This window comes from Lutjanus erythropterus, chromosome 7 (assembly GCF_056507025.1).
Source record: "Lutjanus erythropterus isolate fLutEry1 chromosome 7, fLutEry1.hap2, whole genome shotgun sequence".
Lineage (NCBI taxonomy): Eukaryota > Metazoa > Chordata > Actinopteri > Lutjaniformes > Lutjanidae > Lutjanus > Lutjanus erythropterus.
In genome coordinates, this window is record NC_139323.1 from 26,453,433 (window position 1) to 26,475,385 (window position 21,953).

Genomic DNA, 21,953 nt, shown 5'->3' on the forward strand with positions numbered 1-21,953 from the left:
ATAGAAATGAAAATATTTACCACAGTTAATACACACTGATGCCTCTCATGCCTATTTAAAATTGTAGCCTTTGAATCTAACTTATTTTTTCTTTGATTTCTTACTTAAAGAAATTAACTCAATAATGGGATCCAACATTATTTTCTCAGTTTGAAGGATTGCACAGAATGTAATTGCAGAATCTTTTTTTTTTATTTTTTTTTTCCAATTATTTGGACAAATTTTGAAAACTACACCTGGGAAATTCAGCATGTTTCAATCCAAACTGCCTGTGTGTAAATCTTCCCAGAGAGTGTGTAGGAAATCCACAGCTCTTCTTCTGTGTCATCTATCCCTCATGTGTGTAATAATGTTTGTCATATTTGATGTAAATGATGGCACTTTTCCCTGAGCCACCTCACACTCCTACCGACTGAAGGAAATCAGTTTATGAGTTCTTCGTAGCTAGTGTCACATGCCAGTATGGGATCAATAATCTGAAATGTGTCTGTATTTAGTTTGTGGGATATTTTGCACATCATTTAGAAGGCTGACACGTTTTTTTCCCACCCATATTTACTTGTGTTTGCAAGGGGAATATACTTTGCTGTAGCAGATTTTATGTAACAAAGGATATGTCACTATAATAAATTCTTTTTATTAAAAACTATAACTGTTGGTATTTGAAGTGATGATTATGGAAACCCATTTCTGCCATTGTGATGAAAAAAGAAGATCCTGTAGTCAAAGTCATTATCATGAGAAACTTTCTCAAAATTACTTAGTGCATCAAAGAAATTACTGAAGTATGTCATTATTTTGACATGACTCAGTTTGTCAAAATCACCTAGTATAATTCATTATTTTGAGATACTAACTCAATATTTTGAATAAGTTTTTATTATTAATAAGTAATTATTGTGGGTTTCTAATCCGTTATTTTGAGAAAGTTTTTCATTATTTTTGAGATACTCAATGTTTTTGAAAAGCTTTCTCGATTTTTGAGATACTAACTCCTTATTTTGAGGTTTTCTATTATTTTGAAATTGTAATTCATTTTGACATTGTTATTATTTTGATAAAGTTTTTCATTATTTTGACTCATTACTAACTCAGTGTTTCAAAATATGAACTAACTCATTATTTTGAGAGTTTCTCATTACTTCGAGATGCTCATTTTGAAAAGGTTTCTCAGTATTTTGGGATACTAACTCAATATTGTGAAACATTAAGTCATTATTTTAACATAAGTGAGTCATTATTTTTTAGATACTCAATATTTTTAAGTATTAACTCGAAATTTACAGATACTAATACTAAGAAGCTAATTTTGAGAAGGTTTCTCACTATTTTGAGATAATAATGCATTATTTTTTGACAGGCCCAGGAAGTCATCATTGTGAGAAAGCTTCTCATTATAATGACCTATAGGATATTTTTTTCTTTCACCACATTGGCAGTAATGGACTTTCACACATGATGTATTTTACTCTTGTGTGTGTTCGGACTTCAGCAGGTGGCTGATCGTGAACTACAAACGGCGTTAAAACGGTCAAAGAAGGAGAAACTTCACTTCCCGTGATTCTCTGCTGTCATGTGGGCGAAGGAAGCTAAACGGATGAAGAGGGGCTAGTTGGCTTTACTTGATTAAATCGTGATTTTGTCAATTTAACACCGCCGTTTCTTTATTTGTAAAGTATCTCGGTGATTGGATAGATTTCTGTTATTCACTCTACGTGTATATCTTGGACGAACTGTTGTTGTCAAGCAGGAATCATCTAAAATAAGGTAACTGTTAAATTTTGTATTAGCGAACATAGCTAAGTGTCCCTGTTAGCTTAATTCGAAATACGAGGAGGTAGCGATTTAATATCAGCTATCGCCAGACAGCGTAACATTATTTCTATATTGTGTTGTATTAGAGTGCTCTTTTAGTTTTATTCATGTGTGTGACAAATAGGTAATTTCATGTTGTGTGTAACCTTATTTTGCTATTTTTAATCCAGCTAACAACGTGAGTTTTCAGGTCGTCATTTCACACTGCAGGTCTGCCTGCTGTTACTGTTATTGACACAGTACTAGCATTAGCTTTGCTCTTTAGCTGTGTTGTTTGTGATTGTAAACGCTCTTTTTTTTCACTGTTTTATCAACTGTAATATTTTACTGTTATTGCAGTTTAGACATTCGGTGAATGACGGACTGCGAAAGTAAAACAATGATGGTGTTTGAGCTGCCCACCCATTAAAGAGAAAACATCTGATGAAAACTTACTGCGACCTTACTGACAGTAAGTAAGAGGCCATTTATGGTTAAGTTATTGTTTCCATTCAAAATCGGATGGGCTCAATGTAAACACAAATAAACGCAGACGAAGAAGCTTTAAAGTGAAGTTGACTGACAGTTTTTGCATGCTGCTGCAACACGTCAAATTCATCATGAACTCATGTTTTGTGACCAAACAGTGTCTGAGCTCCGATAACAACTCAGTATACAGACTAGTGTGCTATAAAAGATGCAGGCGTGTTTCTAAAGGCTGAATGACATGTAGGTGTGTATAAAATGATGCACAAACCATCCAAAACTTAGAGACATTTTACCCAAAATCAGAAATACACAATTTTCCTCTGTTCTGTAGTGCTGTTTATCCAGCTAGATTGTTTTCATGTGAGTTGCCAAGTTTTGGACATAGTTTTGGAGAGTAACTAGATGACACTAAGCTACTTTTGTTAAACTCAACATCATTGTCTCTTTCCAGAGCAGTTTCACATAGGAACCATTTTCTTTCTAGTAAACTACACCTGCCAACTGCATCACCACACAGAAGAGAGCATGCATCATGTCATGCATGAGAGGCTCTTGCTCATCACAGCGCAGGATGTAAACAATAATGGCATTTCTTTCACCTGGAGAACAAGCTTTTTAGGCCAGGGCATCTCTGCAGCACTACAGTACCTCATCATAATGCTGTTTTTTCAAACACTTTTCCTTTTACAAAAAAAATTGCAATTTGGTTGTAGGTCTGTGATATGGATATTGTAAATGGCCATTTTGTGATTTCAGCAATATGCAGTATGCATGAGTCAGAAGTGGTGGGTGCAGTGCAAAACAAGCCATAAGGATAACTAAAACAATATAACCTAAACTAAGATGAGGGGTCCCTGTGGAGAAGCAGAGAGTGATTAGAGTCGAGCAAGACTTAAATATACCCTGGGAATACTGGGTGCCACAGGTGTTACCGATCACCCTCTAGATGACAGCGGTCATCACAGTTAAGGTCATTGAGCTTGCTAGCACGGGTATACTTCCAAAATGAAACTGCTCACCACAAGTATGTATTTACTGATTGTATTTACCACTTAATATGGCCAAGTGCAATATCTAAATCGCAGAATTAGAACCAAATTGCAGTTTTTTAAAACAGGAAATGTGAGAAAACAGCATTATAATGAGGTACTGCTGAGCTGCATGGATGACCTGGACTAAAAATTTTCTCCAGATGAAAGCAAATATGTTTGTTTGGTACAGACCTCAATAAGCGTCACATCATCAAGATTTTAACAGTTTTTGTTTTTTTTTTCCAAGTAAAAATAAAAATGTAATGCAAAACTGATCATTTCCACTAATTGTATCACATATTGCAATCACAATTTCAGTCGAAAACAATCAAAATATGACTTTTCTTTACCAAATCGTGCAGCTCTAGTTTGAAGTTGTTGTACTGTTGTTTGCCGTTGATTGACTAACCGGTTAATTGTCTCAACGCTTCTCCAAAGGTTTCTTAATTAATTTATTTTATTTATTTCAAATATATAATATGTGTATAAAAGGATGCACAAACACCTACATTTATCTAAAATTATTATTATTATCTTTTTAAACTATCTCAAATTTTAACACTTTACTTACAAACTGTCATTGTTTCAGGTCAGTGTTCACTCACTAGCTTTTTGTGGCACTTTGAACTGCATTTCAGTGTCTTCGTCAAAAGATAGAACTTGCTGAGTTATCAACTTGCTGAAAGTTCCAGAAAAAGCCAGTAAGTGGACATATATGTATATATAAATGTTTTCTATTTAAGGTGAATATAGGTAATGGGATTTAAGTTTTTGCATGCTGTAATATCTGTAATATTTATTGCTTGTTTCTTTGTTTCTTTTGGGGATTTTTTTTTGTTTTTTTACAGCCGGCATGGAAGACAAGGCAAATGGCTCTGTTGACACCAAAAGGTACCATTGATTATTGAAAGAATGTGTTCAGCCTTTGTTACTGTTGAGTGTACATGCACATTAAGATGAATCCACTCACTGTGACCCCACAGCCCAGTGGAGAACGGTCAGCTGCCTGACCCTGCCAACTGGGGGGTCGCTGACGTTGTCAATTACTTCAAAGCAACAGGGTTCGAGGAGCAAGCCACGGCTTTCCAGGATCAGGTTGGAGTGAATCTCCTGCTTAAAATTCTTGTCACGTGATGAGAACAAACTAGCCTGTCAGTTAAATATTTCTCTCTCTGCCTGACAGGAGATCGATGGCAAGTCCCTGCTCCTGATGACGCGCAACGACGTCCTGACCGGGCTGTCAATAAAGCTCGGGCCGGCACTGAAAATCTACGAGTATCACGTGAAACCACTGCAGACTCAACACCTGAAGACCAATGCCTCGTAGCAGTGCGGGCCATCAGTACGCCCACCTCAGTGACAATCATCGTGTCAGGTGACCCCAGGTTAGCTGCCGCTTCACAAAGACTCCTCTGGCAGCTTAATAAGATTTGAATGCTGTATGTTTTTATAAGCGTGGACCCCAAAAAATGGGTTGCACATGGAGTCCACTCAGCTGTTTACCCTTTCAGCCATTCTTATTTTTTCTGCTGCTTGAGATATGTATTTTTATTTTTCTGTGTGTTTTATTTAAAAGAAGGAAATTTGGGGAGAATGATGTGTGTGTGTGTGTGTGTGTGTGTGTGTGTGTGTGTGTGTGTGTGCACGTGTGTGTATGTGCACGTGTGTGTATGTGCGTGTGTGAAAAGTGAATTAACCTACATTGGTTTAAAAAAAAAAGTATTTGTATATAAGATGATATATAGCTGAAAACTGTTTATGTTCTGTGATACCTGAATACTTTGATATGTGCAGAAAATTATTCTGCTGCATCCTATTTTGCCCTAAAATCAGTTTTTATGCAGCTGAGTCCATGAATCGACCTTAGCATGTAACAGTGAAGCACTGGACTCCCTATAAACTTGGTATTTCATCTTGATGGGAGGGATGTAGCAGTGCACAGCTCATGAGCAAGCTCCATGGCTGTTTCAGACCATGTTCTGGTGAGTACATGACAAAAAGTTGGGCTGAGTTGCAAAGTATAGGCTAGTTTTATTCCAAAATCTTGGATAATCAGGGTAGACTGACTAGACTGAATAATGCATGCATTTTCAATAAATGAGGGGAAACCTCTGTATTTACCACTACACCCCTGATTTAGTTATATTTTCCAGTGTAATGTTGCAATGGTCAATTTGAGAATTTATCAATAGTCAGGTAAAAGTTGATTGATCTACTGGTGAGTCTAATGTTGCTGTAGTTGCAGCTGTGCCAGCAGTACAAAATCAGGTCGTCTCTGGGTTTAATCTTGAGGAAAATATGAGCTTAATAAACAACTTTTCAGGTTACAATTTTGCTAGCTTAACCAAAAAGTGACGATCCCACCCCAGGGCTAAATACCAAGTTTTTAGGGAGTCCTGGTGAATATTTTGTTTTCCCAGACACAAAAGAGCCCACCCAAAGCCTCTTTGTTCCTGCACACCCACATCATCTAGGCTCAAGGCTCTTCATGTGAACATATTTATGTGTATATATTCTTACAATGTTCCTACCTGTGGTGCTTTCAGCATTGTCGCAGAGACAACTGTATTGAAGTGTGTATGACCAATGTCTATGTGCAACATAACACTGGAGTTTGAATATCTAAATCAAAGATTTGCAATAAATGGTGCTCTTTTCTCACCAAAGAACAATATTAGTTTATGAGTTTATTCATAAGATTTTTATTGTCGTACATTTTTACTTACATATTTACGTCACATGATCAAAACTTTAATCATGTTTAAGAAATCTTGAGTTGTAGTTGTGATTTAGACAAAACATGTTTTAAAGGCCTATCCTGTGCTCAGAACTTGATTTGATATGCAGATCCCAGCTTTTTTTTCTCACAGCTTGGCTCGCTGTTTCCTGCGCACTGTCCCTGTGATGTTGCCTGAGGGGTTATCCAAGGGAAGAAGAACCTGTCAGGAGACAAAAACACATCAGTAAACCAGTACTTTCATGGCTAAACAACTTGAAAAATTGACCGTAATGACAGAACTTACTTCATCTTTGTTCTCGAGACCCATTTTCGTCATGTCTATGGTAAAATAATGCTGGTTGGGCATGATAATTTCGATTTCATCCACCTGAAAGACAGAATACTTATACTCAGGGTTTTTTTTAAATGAGCTTGTGCATGTAACCTAATATTTTAAGGTCCAGCGTGTAAGAGTTACAGGGATCTTTTGACAGAAACTTGATACATTAAGTATTTTCCCATTTAACCTGAAAATACGAATTTTTATGTTTTCGTTTCACTGATACCAGACGTTTATATATACAGAGGGTGCAGGTCGTCTTCCATGGATGCTGCCGTGTTACACCACCATGATTCCACTAAATCCTATAGGATGGTCCTTTAGCTTCAGATTTAGTTTTATTGGATGTTACCCAAATGTCTTCTAGGCATTCATTCCCTCATCTGTACCATACAGTGACACAGTATTTTAAAAGACAGTTGGCCACTGTTATACCTTCAGCTTTATTTTCTCTTTTAACAAGAATTAGTGTTTATGTCATGATTATGTGTAGTGAGCAGTGATGCTATGAACAGATCTCGTGATCTAAAACAGGGACGTACCTCAAGAACTCTGTCCAGGACCAGAACCTGTGTCTCATAAAGGGTTTTCTGCACAGAGGGTGAGTACTCTCCACGATCGTAGGGGCCAGCAAACTTCTCAATAATTGTGTCCTTCACACATTTCCTGTAAGTACAGTGAACGTAGTCACTTGAAAGATTTTTGATACACTGCGTGTCTCAGAGATTTTCCTTCTAGTTTGTGTTGCCTCCCTCTGGCAGATAAAGTTACTGACTCCATCGGAGATACCTGCAACTAAAGACACTGAATGACTGAATGAGTGTTTTCCTTCATGTCTTTAACAGATAATTACCATGCAGCATCAAAGTCAACATCGTGACTCTTGTTGTAGCGCCACCTAGCATAGACGGAGGTGCAGAAACACCTGTCCCTGGCCTCCTGCAGAGTCGTGAAGCGGTCGCGGAGGAAACCCTCAAACCCAGACTGGGTGGTTTTCAGCACCTTCATGTTCTGCACCCCACTGTGAACCACAGGGATGCCTGGGAGGGGCAAAGAGACGGTGAGTACTGACTGATGAGCATTTTCACACGCACATGTGACTGCAGGCCTCACACTGAACTCCCAAACTTATAATATGTGTTTTTTCAACTGTTCTCAAGTCAAACAGGACAGAAAACAGATCAGACAGAAAATGGATTACCTTTTTTTCTCACTTGCAACTCAGGGCTTCCATAGGACACAGATGAAACCTGACATCTAAGTACCCCCTTAAAGGCTGCTACAGGATAAAATCAACAGATCTCACCCACAGACTAGGGGTGTGTCTTGCACAGATTTTGTCTGAGCACCTATTTAAAGTACAATAGTAGGTTCTACAGGAGGAGGTGAGCTATTAGAAGTTCTATTTCCTTAACCAGGAGATTTTTTGATGCCAAAAAGGCAGATGATTTTAAATACTGTCCACATGGGGGACAAAAAAAACACAGATTTTTGGGTCAGTGGTTAAGAGGAAGATTAGATTTAGGCAAGTAGTTGTTATGGTCTCCAGAAAATTCTGTATTGTAATGTCCACAAAAATGACATAAGTAAACATGCGCTTACCATTGAGATTCTGTTCAACATCACAGAAGCGACAAGCCTCTGGGCTGAAGATAAATGCATGAGCGTGCTCTGCCCCATTCTAAGAAAAACATATGAGAAACTGGGTGAAAATCTTTTTTTTTGACAAAGGATATTTCACATAATTAAACAAGTTATGGTGCACTTGCTTATTTACATTTCAATTAACTGTTTTTACACACCTAGTTTTAGTTTTTAGTTTTAGTTAGCTATAATAACCTTGTTAAAAACTCCCATAAAACCCCCTGAAAATCTTGATTGAGCTGAGTGCCTGTGGTTTAACAGGGGCCTCTGATGCTACAAAGCTCACTTCTGACTACACCTGTCACTGATGGTGGCTATGTTCAGAGGTCATCTGAAGCTGTTGTCATGCTCCTCGTGTTTCATACAGATGCACAAGATGCCCTTTAGCATCTGCATGAGACGTTTCTGTCAAAAAGCCTTTTTAACATGGGATTAAAGTTGTGAAATGGTTGGTTATGTTTGGATACCAAAACTTACTTCGGTTTTGGAAGAGATCATGGTTTGGGTTAAAATAAGTACATTACATCATGTCAGGTTACATAAGTAAGTCAAGCGACACGTGGTTTCACAAGGGACCCAAAATCAGGCCTCTTTGGTCAAAGTCCTGCGTTTGTTTGACCCATCCATCCAACCCACCTCTGCCTCCTACTCTCACAGACTTTCTCACTTTTGTACTGTCATCTGATGTGGATGGGTTTACATTGTAGTTGAACACTCATACAAATGCTAAATGCTACCTTGTGTGTCTGTAGCATGACAAAGTCTCAGTATCTGACAACCTGGGAATTAAAATGGGCTAAAAAATCTGATGCTTTAGTATGACTCACTCCACTTTGTGCAAAAAAGGCAAACTCTCGTGTCCAGGACTGATGACCGAAAAGTGTATTTTACCTTCTCCAGCCTTCTCCAGGGGGCCTCCTCCATGTGAACTTTGGCCCTCAGCACATGATTGAAAGAGGTCAGGAAATGATTACAGATATCCAGCGAAAACTGCTCGATGTTCTTCACCTGAACAGACAATTATAACATAAAATAGGAGTGAGAGTGACAGACATGCTGTGAGTAAAACCATCTCAAAAAACTCTCAGTAACATGAGTAACAGTGTTATCTAACAGATTAATTGGAACATAGTGTTTCCCCTTGATTTTATTTGTTCAGTGTGTGTGTTTGAGCTGTGGGCTAACAGAGGTCAGTTGTGACAGAAGCCAGGTCAAATAATGACAATATTAGGAGTCCCCTAGTTAAATGAATAAATCCTGACAAGGTGATGCAGGACCCCGTTGCGAATCAATGGGTATTAAATTGCCCTGGAGGGGTTTATTTCACAATAATGACCCACTCACTGCACATTATCCTTCCTTTATTGGATGCCATTGTTATTACATGATTCTGATTGGTCAGCTAAAGCATTTTAAGGTCTGTTATTTCTGTATAGTAGACCGTTGTTATGAAGAACTCTGGACTCATAGACTCTGGAGTAGCAATAAAATCATTGTTAAATCACTAAAATCATTTTAAATTTAATATGTTGTTCTAAATTATTGGTTTTTTTTTGGCACATAACCATGTAACAAGCAGGAAAATGTACAGTAATCAGGTCACTATTATGAAATAAAGCCATAAAATCAACTTAAAATTAATATTTGTGTCACATAAATGTGTGCCAAATATCTTTTTTTGGTAAGTAACTGTGTAACCGGTGGGATAATGTACAGGGAGTGAGTCATTATTGCAAAATAAACCCTGCACCACGCTGTCAGGGTTTATTTTGCAATAATGAGCTGTTCATTATCCCTTACACAATAATTCAACCGTATTACTGTTTCATTAGCTTTACATTGTGAATCAAGTTATGTTTATTTTAATGAAGACGTAACATAATGATGTGGATAATATCTCTCCTTATACAATTCATTAAAACTCGATCACTTTCAGATTCGACACTGGGGTCTTCAACAAAGTTACTGCCCTCCATTACTGGACGGACATTGATGTCAGCAGAGCGATAAAAGAATTGTGGTGAGCAGAAGCAAGACAGGGTGTGGTGTAATTTGTGTGGCTGTGCTCGTCATCGTACCCCCTTGATCTTTGCCAGGGCATGGACGGTGTTCTTGATGGTGTCGGTGGGGATGATGTCTGAGTTGTCTCCAATTAGATAATCCTTGCGTGATTTGAGCGTGAGCTCCACGTCAGCTTTCAGCTCGATGATGGCGTGGTGGCTCCCTTGTCTCCTGATGACTAGCACCTTCACTGTGTTCTTGCCGTAGCCTGTTCGCACAAACTCCACATTCTGCACACACAGGGGACAGATAACCGACATGTTGCAGTGTTTTGTGCCAGAAAGGTGTATTTTGTTGGTGTTTTGAACTGTGCATTGACTTCATTTAATGAAAATTCTGTTTGGTCTCTTCTTTTCTTCAGTCTCTGTGCATGAGCTCTTGGATATTTGCGCAGCACTTTTTTATCATTAAACTTTAACAGATAACATGTTTAACTGTTAGAGTCTGCTGATTTTTGGGTGTGTTTACTAGCAGGGTTCAACATTAACCGTGCCTCAGAGCCACAACTTAGTCTGCCACCAAATATTCCGTGTAGGTTTATCTGCCCTATTGTGAACCTTTGCCAACACAATGTTACAGATCCACAAACATCCAAAGAAGTTGAGCTTGTGTTTTTTTTTTATCAGAAACACCACATCACATTTCATGGCATGTGTTAAGTTGTGTCATTTGCCTTTTCTGTATCAATAAATAAATCAATAAATTAATCTTTCAAGCTATGACAGATATTTTGCTGTTAGTTAACAGTATCAGGGTTTGACAGTAGTGTATGAGTAAGACATTTATTTTTGAGACATTAGTTTGTTCTGCAGGCAGGCAGTTGACCCCAGGGTCATTTACCCCCCCAAAAAAACTCCACTGATTAATCATTTTAGGTATCCTCAAAAAATACATCTTGCTCTGTATCTTAAAGTTTTTTGTGCTCTGTGTAACATAATGAAAGCTTACCTGATTTGAAGCTGTTGCCATGGTATCTTCCTCTCTTTCACCTGCTGTCCGTCTGTCTGTCCGTCTGTCTGTCTGTCTGTCTGTCCTCAGTCCCTGCACCTTGTCCAGCACAAAGTGCTCCTACTGACATGGGGAGGTTTTGTAGAGAGGGTGGTGCTACTTTTGCACGTAGATTGCTAGAAGTTAAGTTCAACCTGTTCTACCTGTTCTACCTGAACCTTATGCAAATTTTGAATTTAGGCATGTTTAGTCAAGAACTGTTGACTACAAGTTTAAGTACAAACTTTATTTTATGCTACTTCTTACCTCTACTCTGCTGCATTTTAGAGGCAAATATTGTACACTTACTCCACTACAAATGAAACTTCCCATCTTTTACATGTACATCTGAAATGATTACTGCTAACTATATAAAAACATTTTGTGGTTACACATTCATAAATGTGAAGTGTTGATGCTTTTCCTTTTAATTATTTTAATAGTTATGTAACAATAGCAAAAACTGACTGATTTTAAGAATGAACCATCAAGCCCCCAACCAACAAACCATCCAACAACAGGGCTAAGGAGGATGACACATTAACTGCAGCTATGTTCACAAAGGCTCTAGACACTTTAAAATGTGACATTTTACCATACAGTGGTCCCTCGAGGAGCAAGATGGACGTCTGAAAGAAGCAGAATCATCAGCTACAGAAAATTTGGAGAGATTTTGGACAGAATTTAGACAGAGCAACTGCTAATCCTAGATCTGCAAAAGTGATTAATACATTTCTCAGAGACTATGCTGTTACAGATGTGTGGCGCTGTCTGAACCCCAGTACTCATGGATATTCTTTTTTCTCCCCTGTTCACCGTACATTCTCCCACTTAGATTATTCATACATGAAGTTCAAATGGCTTTTATTTACAGTAAAAATGCTGAGAGAAGTTTGAAAGTTGCCATCCTGTTATTTTAATATAGAATTCCTTAGTTTTAACAATGCATGTTCAAGTATTGGCAAATAAATACTCATAACTTTAGATTGCAGCTCTATAATAACACGGTAATAGTGGTTAATAGTTTGATAACAAAGCGGTAATAAATAATACCATGTAATTACACTGCTAGTAGCCTATAATATTGGAAAACATCAAACTATATTACCTCATCATTGTCAGGTTTTCACCCCATTAATGTCACAATATTACATTTTTCTAATTCAAATATTATACTGATATAACTATTTTACTGTTACAAAAATTCAAGCTTAATAAATACCCCAGCATTAATGCAACTGCTAACATTCAACCCAGATATGCTAAGTTGTTCTTATATGACCCAAAATGAACTCAGTTACTGGGTTAAATATAAGCCAGGCACTGTGTTATTTCATGTCTTATTACCTTGCTACTTCTTATGTTCATGCAAACACAAGATACAAAAAGAGGCCACTGTAACTGTGCATTTAAACACATTTTACAAAATAAGTTCCACTTTAAGGTTTTTGTAAAAACCCATCACCCTATTAAGTCATCAAGTCTGGGGTTAGAAATATTAATGGATTTTTCACAAATGGATTTGGATGTTCAGTTCCTGCTCACTTTCAAGAATTCTTTATCACTTCAAAAATAACATTAATTTATCGAGCACACTCAAAACTTTTCCAAACAACCACAGCTTCAGTTCCCAACATTTAGTAAAAACCTACTGCATCACCTGCACTCAAATACCAAGAGGTGGGCTGGTATCGAGTCTCTACAATAAACACAAAAATGCAACATGATGTATTAAACAAATTCATATTAAACTTAATTTGAATAACAAAATATATGCACATAATATTTAATATATATAAAAAAAAAATATTGACCCCCAAGGGCAACAACAAACTGTATCACAAAACAGAAACAGTTCTACTGAGAACCTTTTTATATTCTAAAGGTTTTATATAGAATCCACATGGGGGGTTCTACCAAGAACCTGTTTATATATCAAGGGTTCCATATAAAACTACTATAGGGTTTCTACAGAGAACGGTTTTTATATTCCATGAGTTTTATCAAGAACCTACCCAAGGGGTTCTACCAAGAAATCTTTTGTAGTAACCTTCAAGGATTTCAGCAGTTATTAAAGAACTTTTTCTACCAAAAAGCTGTTCTTTGGATGAATAGGGTTCCTAATGGAACTCTTACAATAACCTTTCAAAAAAGGAGAGTAGAAATTGATTTTATTCAGGGTTCCATTAATTCATCCATACACCCTTGATTAAATGATTTTATGCTTGCATGTTTTTAATGGTTAAATCAAAACATTAAAAAATAATTTACAGTTTAACTGTTTCTTTATCCACAGATGTGTTTTTTTTTTCTCGTTTTGAAGTCATGTGGAACCAAAGATTGGATTGGTATCTGTACAACTAAAGTTTTAGTGATTCATTTGCTTCAGTCTCACCCTCTAAATCGGCTTCTCATTTAATCAATCAGCCATAGATACAAGAGTGCCAAGTTTAATCAATGTTTAATTTCTCCGCTTTCTCACTGGGTGAAAGAGTTGTTTTGACCAGATGGTTTCCAGTTCAGTGATCAGCAGCCCCATTGCTAATAAAAGATGACTGCGGTTGTACTGAGAAGCAGGTGCAACACCTTGAAGGATCAGTGCTGAAAGAGAAAAACTCTCACTGGAGAAATCACAGCATGATGATTCACAGATTAAACATGAAAAACAGCCAAACATCTAATTTAATATTGGCCCCTAGGAACTCTCACAGTTCCTGCAGTGTTCCCCTGTCATGCGACCATATCTTATGACTTCCTGTTTTGCATTTGCGTCTGCACTGTACTCAGTTTCAGTGTTACTCAGTCATGAAACACACAACGTAGCAAAAGATTTCAAATTCCCTTTTTTGCTCTGTGCTGTGTTCACTTCGCCAGGAGTACTTGTTCAGGATGGCCACACGCTTCAGTTTATGCTTACAGATTATTATCGTGTGTTGCACAAACTGCAGTGCTGAGATTTCCTGTAGAAATGAAGCTGGTGAGCCTGTTGATTGGTGAGTTGATGCAGTATATTGACAAGTCTTTTAGAGAGTGAGCCAATAAACTGTGCATAGTTTCTACATTTGAGCGTGAAATCAATGTAAAATCTATAAAGTTATTCTTGACTGTTTTCCAAGATGCCCTTTTTTCTAAATACAGAAGAAAAAGTATACTTATCTCTCTTTCGTCTGCAGGTTTATCGTCTACAAGCTGCCCAGGTATAAGATTGGCGAGGTCGGCAGTGGGGTCGACTACATGTACCTGGACTCCTCAGTGGGGAGCTGGCAGATGAGTAAATTCATGGTTAACACCAGTGAAGGAGCCATAGGGAACACACTGAACCAGCTTTACATGGGAAAAGCCTACAAGGTGAGATTATGTTACTGTTCTTTAAGTGGGTTTTATATACTGATTCCTGTGTATAGGAAACTAGAGAACGTTGTGGCTTTAACCAGACTCAGCACGGCTGATGCTGGTGCCCGTTTGCTGAACTTACACTCTTCTGTTTCCTGTGGGGAACTAAGTGAAGCTGGACATTTACAAGCTTCCCCAGCTATAAGTAGGTAATGACACAGACCTTTTACTCTGTGCTGCTCAATGGTGAAAGACATATTTTTTGCTCCCATTTGAATGGTGTCAACAATTGCACATATGATGTTATGATGAAGTCAAGAAAAATCCCAGTTTGCTGTAGTTTAGTTTTATGTTAAATCATTTTTTAATCATTTTTATCTTACCTTTTATCCAGCAACTCCTGATCCCTTTAAAGTCAGCATGCGAAAGAACAAGCAAGACATGTTACTTGTGTGACTACATGCCAGTACAAAAACATCATAGCTTCGGCAGCTAATGTTACATCTTCATAGTTTCATACTTCAAAAGTTTTATGACAAATTGCAACTTTATTGACACGTAAAATGATCTTTTAAATTGACAAGCATCTTATGTGTAATTTGTGGAACAATTCAAACAAAATCCACAAGGCGAAGGGGAGGGACTGTGCCTCTCTATGAGAGTTGAGCAAACTTGGTGCCCATCATAACCTCAGTCAACCTTCTGCTTTTCTGTTTCCTGTACTTAGATATGCTATGTGTGTTCGTCTATATTGAAAAGAAAAGATAATTAAAAGATGTCTCGTGGAGACCTGTAAAAGTGACATCTTAAGTCAGCTAGCATTTTGCTAGCATGAGATAACTAAAGATCTGATTGTATACGTCACTTCACAGGTCCCTCAGCAACATATTTTAACCATTTTCAAATCTGGTTTTGTTTTTAACATAGACAAGTCTAGCATAAAGCTAAGTACAGGAAATTTGACAGAGTTTCTGCTGAGTACCAGGCTTACTCAGCTGTCATCGAAGCACAGAACAAAGTGTGAGTGTGGATCAATAATTAGACATTTTGGATATATTCTTGCTAATTTTTTGCCAAAAATTTAAAGAAACAATTGTTTCCCTTCTCATGTTTGCTCTTAAAATTGAAAGTCAAGTCCTGTTGGTAGCTTAGCTTAGCATAAAAATTGGAGAGAAGGGGAAATACTCAGTCTGGCTCTTTTCAAATGTACTAAAATCCATCTACCAGCACCTCTAAAGCACAATAATGTTGTAGTCTCGCCATACTAGACAGCTGGAGATCTTGCCGCCCGTTGATCATCAGGGGATGTCTTAATACAAGGCAGCTGCTTGAACGGTGGCAAGAATAGGTGCTTTTTTGAACGACACGCCTAAAGATGCTCTTCCTCAGTTCTCTTCAGCTGTAACTATTCTAGTCTATTTGGATTGGTTTTGCAGTGCAGTTTTTTATATAATATGCTGTATATTTAGGTTTAAAAATGTAAAAAAATTATTGTATGTATAAAACAATATTTTCCTCAGTCTAACAGTTCAGTCTACGCACTCTACAATGATGCACCACCAATCCTGGATTACCAAAAAGGATATGGACACACTAAAGGTACAGTTTATTCTGAAAATTCATTTTTGTTTTTACTGTTTTTTTTAGGATTTTGCTTTGATTTCCCACTAGGATGGATTTTAATTGTAGTTGTATTAAAAGGCTGATGAAACTCCAAAAGATTTTACTCTTTACAACACAAAATATCACAGTATTTAAAAGACTTTAGACACAGCATTGTTTTTGTATTCATTTGTTTGAATCATTTCAAGATCTGGAGACAAAATTTTCAGTTCCCCTCCATTCTATTTTAAGTTGTCCACCTGTGTGCCTACAATCTGGCGCATTCAAAGACCTGTGCACATTTTTGTGTCTCTGAAATTGAATGATAGATGTATTTCCAGGCTGCTATTCATCATTGGCAATACTACGTTTTTTGGAATTTGGTTTTGGTGTTAGGGGGAAGAAACGGGCAAAGATCATCTGTCTGATAACTGCTGTTGACTCTGGATTATTGACCACCTGAACATGACTTTGATGGGAATGCGTGCGAGCATGCACATTGGTTTACTGTGTTGTACGTGCGCTGTGAATGTTGCCTGTGTGCATCCTGCAGGGCTACTGCTCTTTGACCGCTCTCAAGGTTTCTGGGTGTCGCACAGCATCCCCCATTTCCCATCGTTCCCTGAGAGAGGCTACCTTTACCCCTCCTCTGGCAAAGTCAATGGCCAGACTGCTCTCTGTGTGACCTACCAGTATGAACAGTTCCTCCGTATAGGTGAGTGCACGCTCATGATGCAACAGGGCTCGCTCTGTACACATCCCAGACTTCAGCTTACAAAATTCTCTATTTGCTGAAAACAAGAAAACATTTACACAGTGATCTGGTCCTGTAAGGTCATCAGAATCAGAGGAAATTTGGTTGTCTGTATGCAGCCAGAGGGGAGGAGGGTGAGGCATGTGTTGAGGGGGTGGCAGGGGTTGTGTACTATGGTGTGTTTGCAGAGTGAGTGAGGGCTGGGAGATTGGGTGGGGAGACCAATCATTGTAGAGGATATGTGATTTTCAGGAGCTTGTTTCTATTGGTGAGGCTGATTGTAGTGAAATAAGTGCAGTACATAAGGATGGGTTCACTAAACTGAGGTTTAGAGAAAGCAGGAGGTGGGGTTTGAAATACAGACATGACTCCAAATCTACACAAACCTGAAGTATTTGAACAATGATGTTTTGAGGGTCTGCTCTCATATAATAATAGCTGAAGCTGTTGTCTATATGACAAGCTCATTTTAAATCTTTTCTTATTACAGTTAACAAAAAAGTTTCACATACAGATTTGAAGGAGCGATATGTAACAGTTGCATGTGCAAAAATGAGTACAGCAGTCCAAATAGCGAGTTGGAGCCATAGATTGTATATTAAATAGGTTGAAATCCTTTCTAATGTACAATCTGTGGTTGAAGTGTGTTGTCTCCCCCCTGCTCCCTCCTCCCCAGACTTTAGGAATAGCTCTGTAGGCCGCAGGACCCACGCAACATCGTAAATTGACAATAACGAGAGACGACAAGTCCCACACTGTTCCACTGTTCTGAAATAACACACTCCGGAGTTAAAGTTCAGTGACTGCCTGCCTCGCTGCCTGCCAGACTCCATTAACATATTGCTTAATTTAACCGTTATGAACATATACTTCCTCCGAAAGATTATTAATGATTTCTCAGGACTCACAAACAAACGCCTACTCATGCATTCATTTGAACCCTAATTAACTTGAAATGGGCAAACAAAAACACAATACAAGGGGAACACACAGCTGCAGGGTTCATGACAGAGTGGCGAGTATTTCAATTTAATGTTTCCTTAATCTCTGATGACATATTATGGTTATTTTATTCATTAGAGTAAATATAGTACATATTTCTCCTTTAAAGTAATGGTAATGGTAGTTATTATAATATTAGTATTAATAGTAAGTTGTGTACATCAACCTTGTATGGATGAGGGAATATCTGGAGAAAGTTTTTAGTGAAATGTTTCTCTCATTTCTCTCTTCTTTGTGATGCCCTCTCCTCCGTCTCCAGCGAAGCAGATGGCGTACATTTACCCACGTATCTATAATTGCTCTGTACCTGCTGCATTCCTGGCCGACCTGCCGCAGTTGGCCCAGTTATGTGAGGGCACCAAACCTCCACCGCTGGCCTCAGATAAGAGCGTGGAGCAGCTTTTTTCCATCCAAGGGGAGAAGTTTGTCAGTTTTGTCAAATCTGAACGCTTTGTGGATGGTAAGATATTTCTCATTTACATTTTATTTTTAGACATTTAGTTGCTTCTTGGCTGCTTTATAAAGAATAAATATATGTGTAAAAACGTGTTGCAACATAGGCACTTTTTTGTCTAGTTGGGATAGTTTTTGGAGAGGCTCTTGAGCATTTGTTCCACTTCTTTGCACAGTCAGTCATTATCAGGTGCAGACACACTATCATCTCAGGACAGTGATGTGCCAGAACACACCCCACCCAAGGCCTTCAGAAGTTTTTGGCTTTGTCTACTTGAGACCCTCGTCACATTTTGCGGTTTTAGTGCCAACTGTTGGGAGCAATAACTTTTCCAATTTAGATTTTTTTTAATTCAGGACTTAAGAGTCAAAAAGTAAACAGTATTTTGTGTGAAAGACACTTGTGTAAAAATGTACTTGGAAAAAAGTAAACGGTTGTGCTCTTAATGTTACATTTTGGAAATGATTTTGTACTAAATAATACCGTGCATCCCTATTAAAGGGCACTACAGGTAAGAGGAAAAATATGTATTTTTGTTTTTGGAGTAAACTGTCACTTTAAATTTTACATCATTTGGGAAATTGTCAAGAATTTTAAAACCTATTCTAGTGCATTTTAGTAGCAAAATGAGCTTGCCTGTATTTACTATGTGCTTTTTGTCATATTTCATGTCATAATGCAGCTGGACTAACCCCCTGACTGTCATTCATTCAGACATCTACACGGGCTGGGTGGCTCAGGTTCTGGATGCCGACCTGCTGGTGGAGACGTGGCACAGACAAGGTCACGAGCTGCCTTCCAACTGCTCGCTGCCCAAACACACCTTGAACATCAAGAGGATCAAGCTGCCCGGATCAGTCCTGTTCCAGTCCCACTACGACCACTCCAAGTGGTGCGTGTCCAGGGTCTACGAGGACCAGGTGACCTGCCTGGGGGATCTGAACAGGGACAGGGCTCAGATGTGGCGTGGTGGGGGGTTGGTCTGCTCCTTCAACCCCTTGATTTACAAGGCGTTCCGGCAGGTGGTGGACTGGTACATCAGCTGTTGAACAAGAGAGGATGATAAAACTGATAAAAGTGCAGCGGTGGATCCCGTTAGGGTTAAAGCAGCTGACATGCAACCATCACACCACACACACATCAAATGAACCAGCAATTTCAGATAAAACACACGCAAGAAGTTTTTGAATTTTACACAGTGGCTACTTTGATAGATAACTGGATCCTAGACAAGATAGTAGATCAGGGATCCTCAACTTGCTTTGTCCAGGTGCCACTTTTGCAAAATGACAGGAGGCCGGGCGCCAGTTAATTAACAAAAATCAATAAAAATGTAATTTAAAAAAGATAAAATGAATAAACATTGAAAGGCTCATAAGCCATCTTTCGTTCTTTAATTTTTTTCAATTAACATTACCTTAACTTATTAACTAAATTCACTTGGCGCAAGGATTAACAGATAAATTAGATATTTCACTACATTTTATAACTCCAACTGCATTTTGGTGCTAAATTCTTTGTTAAAATTTGCAATGTTTATACAAGATTAAACAGGTGAAACGTCTTCCATCATACATAAGCTAACCATAAACTGCATAGCGTCGCTGTCCTGTGAAAACCACTTATCTCCAAAATTGGTGGGTTTGAAGATTTTGATAAAACTTAAGGAGATAATGCTCCTTTATAAAACTGAGTCAATTTCTCCATTTCTTAAGCCAGACAAACCATTTATAAAGCCACTGGATCACCTGAAAAATGCATTGCCACAAAGCTGAAATTTTGGAAATAAGTGACTTTCATTAGGTAGTGATATTTAAGCTCTTTTAGTATGAAACACGCACATTTATGGGATTATAATTATGTTTATTTCTGTGTAGCTTTTGCTCCTCATCAGCTTATAGATGTCTGCTCCTGCACACCTCACCGTTTGATCCCACTGCACTTTGCACAGCCTGAAAGGTCCTCATACAAAGATCAGCCTTCTCTGTTACTAACAGCCTCATTTATACCGTCATACGAAACTGACATATTTGTAACCATTGTTAATCAGTTTCATTTCATTGCAAGTTGAATATCCCTGTTCTGGATCCTAGACATTTTTGTAGCAAACTATATCATCACTTATGAAAACATTTGCCGCAGTAAATCCTACCTCTACTTTGGTTTTAATTTGAAATCTGTAATAAATGTAAATTTAAATAACATAATGTAAATTTGGGGTGTATTTATTTTTTCTGACAGCTTTCCTCCATGAAGAGAGTAGAAGCACTGGCAAGTTTTTTTTATATCTACTGGTTATTTATGCCTTTAATGATATGACAGGAAAGTGGAAGACAGAATGGGGGAATGACATGCAGTAAAGGCCAATTGGTAGGAGCTGAACCCACGGCCGCTGCAGAGGACTCACAGCCTCAACACATGGGGAGAACGCTCTGCCACCACTGACTCACATTTGTGTAAAATTATCATTCACTCTCATCATATGACTCGTCTTTGTAAATATCAGAAGAATGCAGAATGTAATTAAACTTTAGTAGAGCAGGGATAGTGGTGGAAAATTATATAAATCTGGGTGTGGAAAGTGGAACAACGGTCCCTCTGGTGAAATGCCCCCTCCCTCATTACCATCTCAGGTTCGCCCTTCAGCAAGTCCCATAACCCTCAGCGTCTCCACGGGACCTGACCCAGCAGCCAGCTGCAAATCAGACTGTGGTCGCACAGCTGCGTGTCAGTGTGAGTGAGTGGGGATGTAAGCAGCTATCTCTGTGAAACTTTCCTGAGTTATCAAGAGATCAGATTAATGGAAAAACATCGACTCTACCAGCATCAGATCTGTGTCTGTTGAATGCGGTGTTGTATGCATCGTCATTATCATGTCTGGGAAGTTGATGCCTCCTGAAGATGATACTTGATGAGTATCTCATCAGGTGCGCAGTGTTTTGGGTAAACAGTGACACCTAGTGGTCAGACTGGGCATCAAGGAAAACCTTTTCTATCATTAAATAAACTGATGACCCCTAACTGTTTTATGGACATTTCATATTATACTCAATGCAATAACAATAACAGTACAGTCAATCCATCCATCCATCATAATGCACACAGTAACTGCAGGTGTCTGTATATGTAATTTTTTAACTCTTATACATACAAATTCATTTTTTTTTCTCCCCCATCTGCATAGAAGATGAGTTTTTTTTAGCAGAGAGTGAAGGCTCTGTGAACATAGTCTGTGTTCAGGTCTTCATCTTTACTGTATCCTTTAGGATTTTCTATAAGTTAAAAATAATCTAAACGTTTCTAAACATTTCCGTTTCTTCACAGATATGAATTAAATGCTGAGATATGGGCCTTCTATGAAAAATAAACTGTTAAAAAAGGTTTTAAAGTTTCAGTTTTATAAGTTTGAAATTAATAAAACAAGCCCATGGGATTTAAATTATGTTATTCTTCATTTATCTGTCACATTAACACCAGAACGTACCTGTCATCATCGGTACACTTAGTCTTGTGTGTTGAAAAGAGTTGTGATTAGATTTGGTTAGGCTTCAGAAGATTTTTAGATTTCAAAGTGAGCTGGCTGATCTAGACTATTTTATTTTCCTAAAACAATCAAATTCTGTCACAGGGTTTAGATTATTTCATGTTGTCAATGCTGAACAACTCATTTCAATTTTCTCCGATCTCTAATGTGTCATATTTTTTATACTAATAAATACATGATACTTATTCTGACTTTTTAA

The 21,953-nt window shown here is 38.0% G+C and overlaps 3 protein-coding genes across 5 annotated transcripts; 2 read left to right on the forward strand and 1 right to left on the reverse strand.

The window, feature by feature from the left end:
• Nucleotides 1-1,471: 1,471 nt before the first annotated feature.
• On the forward strand, nucleotides 1,472-5,986 carry samd13 (sterile alpha motif domain containing 13). Of its 3 annotated transcripts, XM_084723347.1 has the most exons (6): nucleotides 1,472-1,767; nucleotides 2,155-2,266; nucleotides 3,953-4,015; nucleotides 4,163-4,205; nucleotides 4,298-4,409; nucleotides 4,498-5,986. In XM_084723347.1, exons 4-6 carry the CDS (start codon nucleotides 4,168-4,170, stop codon nucleotides 4,639-4,641), a joined length of 294 nt encoding a protein of 97 aa, XP_084579473.1. In that variant the 5' UTR covers nucleotides 1,472-1,767; nucleotides 2,155-2,266; nucleotides 3,953-4,015; nucleotides 4,163-4,167; the 3' UTR covers nucleotides 4,642-5,986. The 3 variants fall into 3 exon arrangements, with proteins under 3 accessions (XP_084579473.1, XP_084579472.1, XP_084579474.1); XM_084723346.1 differs by lacking the exon at nucleotides 3,953-4,015 and having other exon boundaries at nucleotides 1,476-1,767; XM_084723348.1 differs by lacking the exon at nucleotides 1,472-1,767 and having other exon boundaries at nucleotides 3,904-4,015.
• Nucleotides 5,981-11,173, reverse strand: uox (urate oxidase). The gene is made up of 8 exons (XM_084723345.1): nucleotides 11,027-11,173; nucleotides 10,096-10,308; nucleotides 8,909-9,025; nucleotides 7,976-8,054; nucleotides 7,227-7,413; nucleotides 6,916-7,039; nucleotides 6,338-6,421; nucleotides 5,981-6,253 (listed from the first exon to the last, which is right to left on the reverse strand). The coding sequence occupies exons 1-8, from the start codon at nucleotides 11,045-11,047 to the stop codon at nucleotides 6,179-6,181; spliced, it is 900 nt and encodes a 299-aa protein (XP_084579471.1). The 5' UTR covers nucleotides 11,048-11,173; the 3' UTR covers nucleotides 5,981-6,178.
• A 2,649-nt stretch (nucleotides 11,174-13,822) lies between these two features.
• On the forward strand, nucleotides 13,823-21,393 carry dnase2b (deoxyribonuclease II beta). The gene is made up of 6 exons (XM_084723349.1): nucleotides 13,823-14,058; nucleotides 14,239-14,413; nucleotides 15,919-15,997; nucleotides 16,554-16,715; nucleotides 18,016-18,216; nucleotides 18,925-21,393. The coding sequence occupies exons 1-6, from the start codon at nucleotides 13,955-13,957 to the stop codon at nucleotides 19,257-19,259; spliced, it is 1,056 nt and encodes a 351-aa protein (XP_084579475.1). The 5' UTR covers nucleotides 13,823-13,954; the 3' UTR covers nucleotides 19,260-21,393.
• Nucleotides 21,394-21,953: the final 560 nt, after the last annotated feature.

Excerpts from the sequence above, each read along its gene's own strand:
- samd13 (XM_084723346.1), top strand. The coding sequence starts at position 2,239 with ATGAAAACTTACTGCGACCTTACTGACA. Across the intron at positions 4,206-4,297 it reads GGCTCTGTTGACACCAAAAG|CCCAGTGGAGAACGGTCAGC; the intron begins GTACCATTGATT and ends GTGACCCCACAG. Across the intron at positions 4,410-4,497 it reads CCACGGCTTTCCAGGATCAG|GAGATCGATGGCAAGTCCCT; the intron begins GTTGGAGTGAAT and ends TCTGCCTGACAG.
- dnase2b (XM_084723349.1), top strand. The coding sequence starts at position 13,955 with ATGGCCACACGCTTCAGTTTATGCTTACAGATTATTATCGTGTGTTGC. Across the intron at positions 16,716-18,015 it reads TGAACAGTTCCTCCGTATAG|CGAAGCAGATGGCGTACATT; the intron begins GTGAGTGCACGC and ends CTCCGTCTCCAG. Across the intron at positions 18,217-18,924 it reads ATCTGAACGCTTTGTGGATG|ACATCTACACGGGCTGGGTG; the intron begins GTAAGATATTTC and ends TCATTCATTCAG.
- uox (XM_084723345.1), bottom strand. The coding sequence starts at position 11,047 with ATGGCAACAGCTTCAAATCAG. Across the intron at positions 7,040-7,226 it reads GTTGACTTTGATGCTGCATG|GAAATGTGTGAAGGACACAA; the intron begins GTAATTATCTGT and ends CTGTACTTACAG. Across the intron at positions 6,254-6,337 it reads GTCTCGAGAACAAAGATGAA|GTTCTTCTTCCCTTGGATAA; the intron begins GTAAGTTCTGTC and ends GTCTCCTGACAG.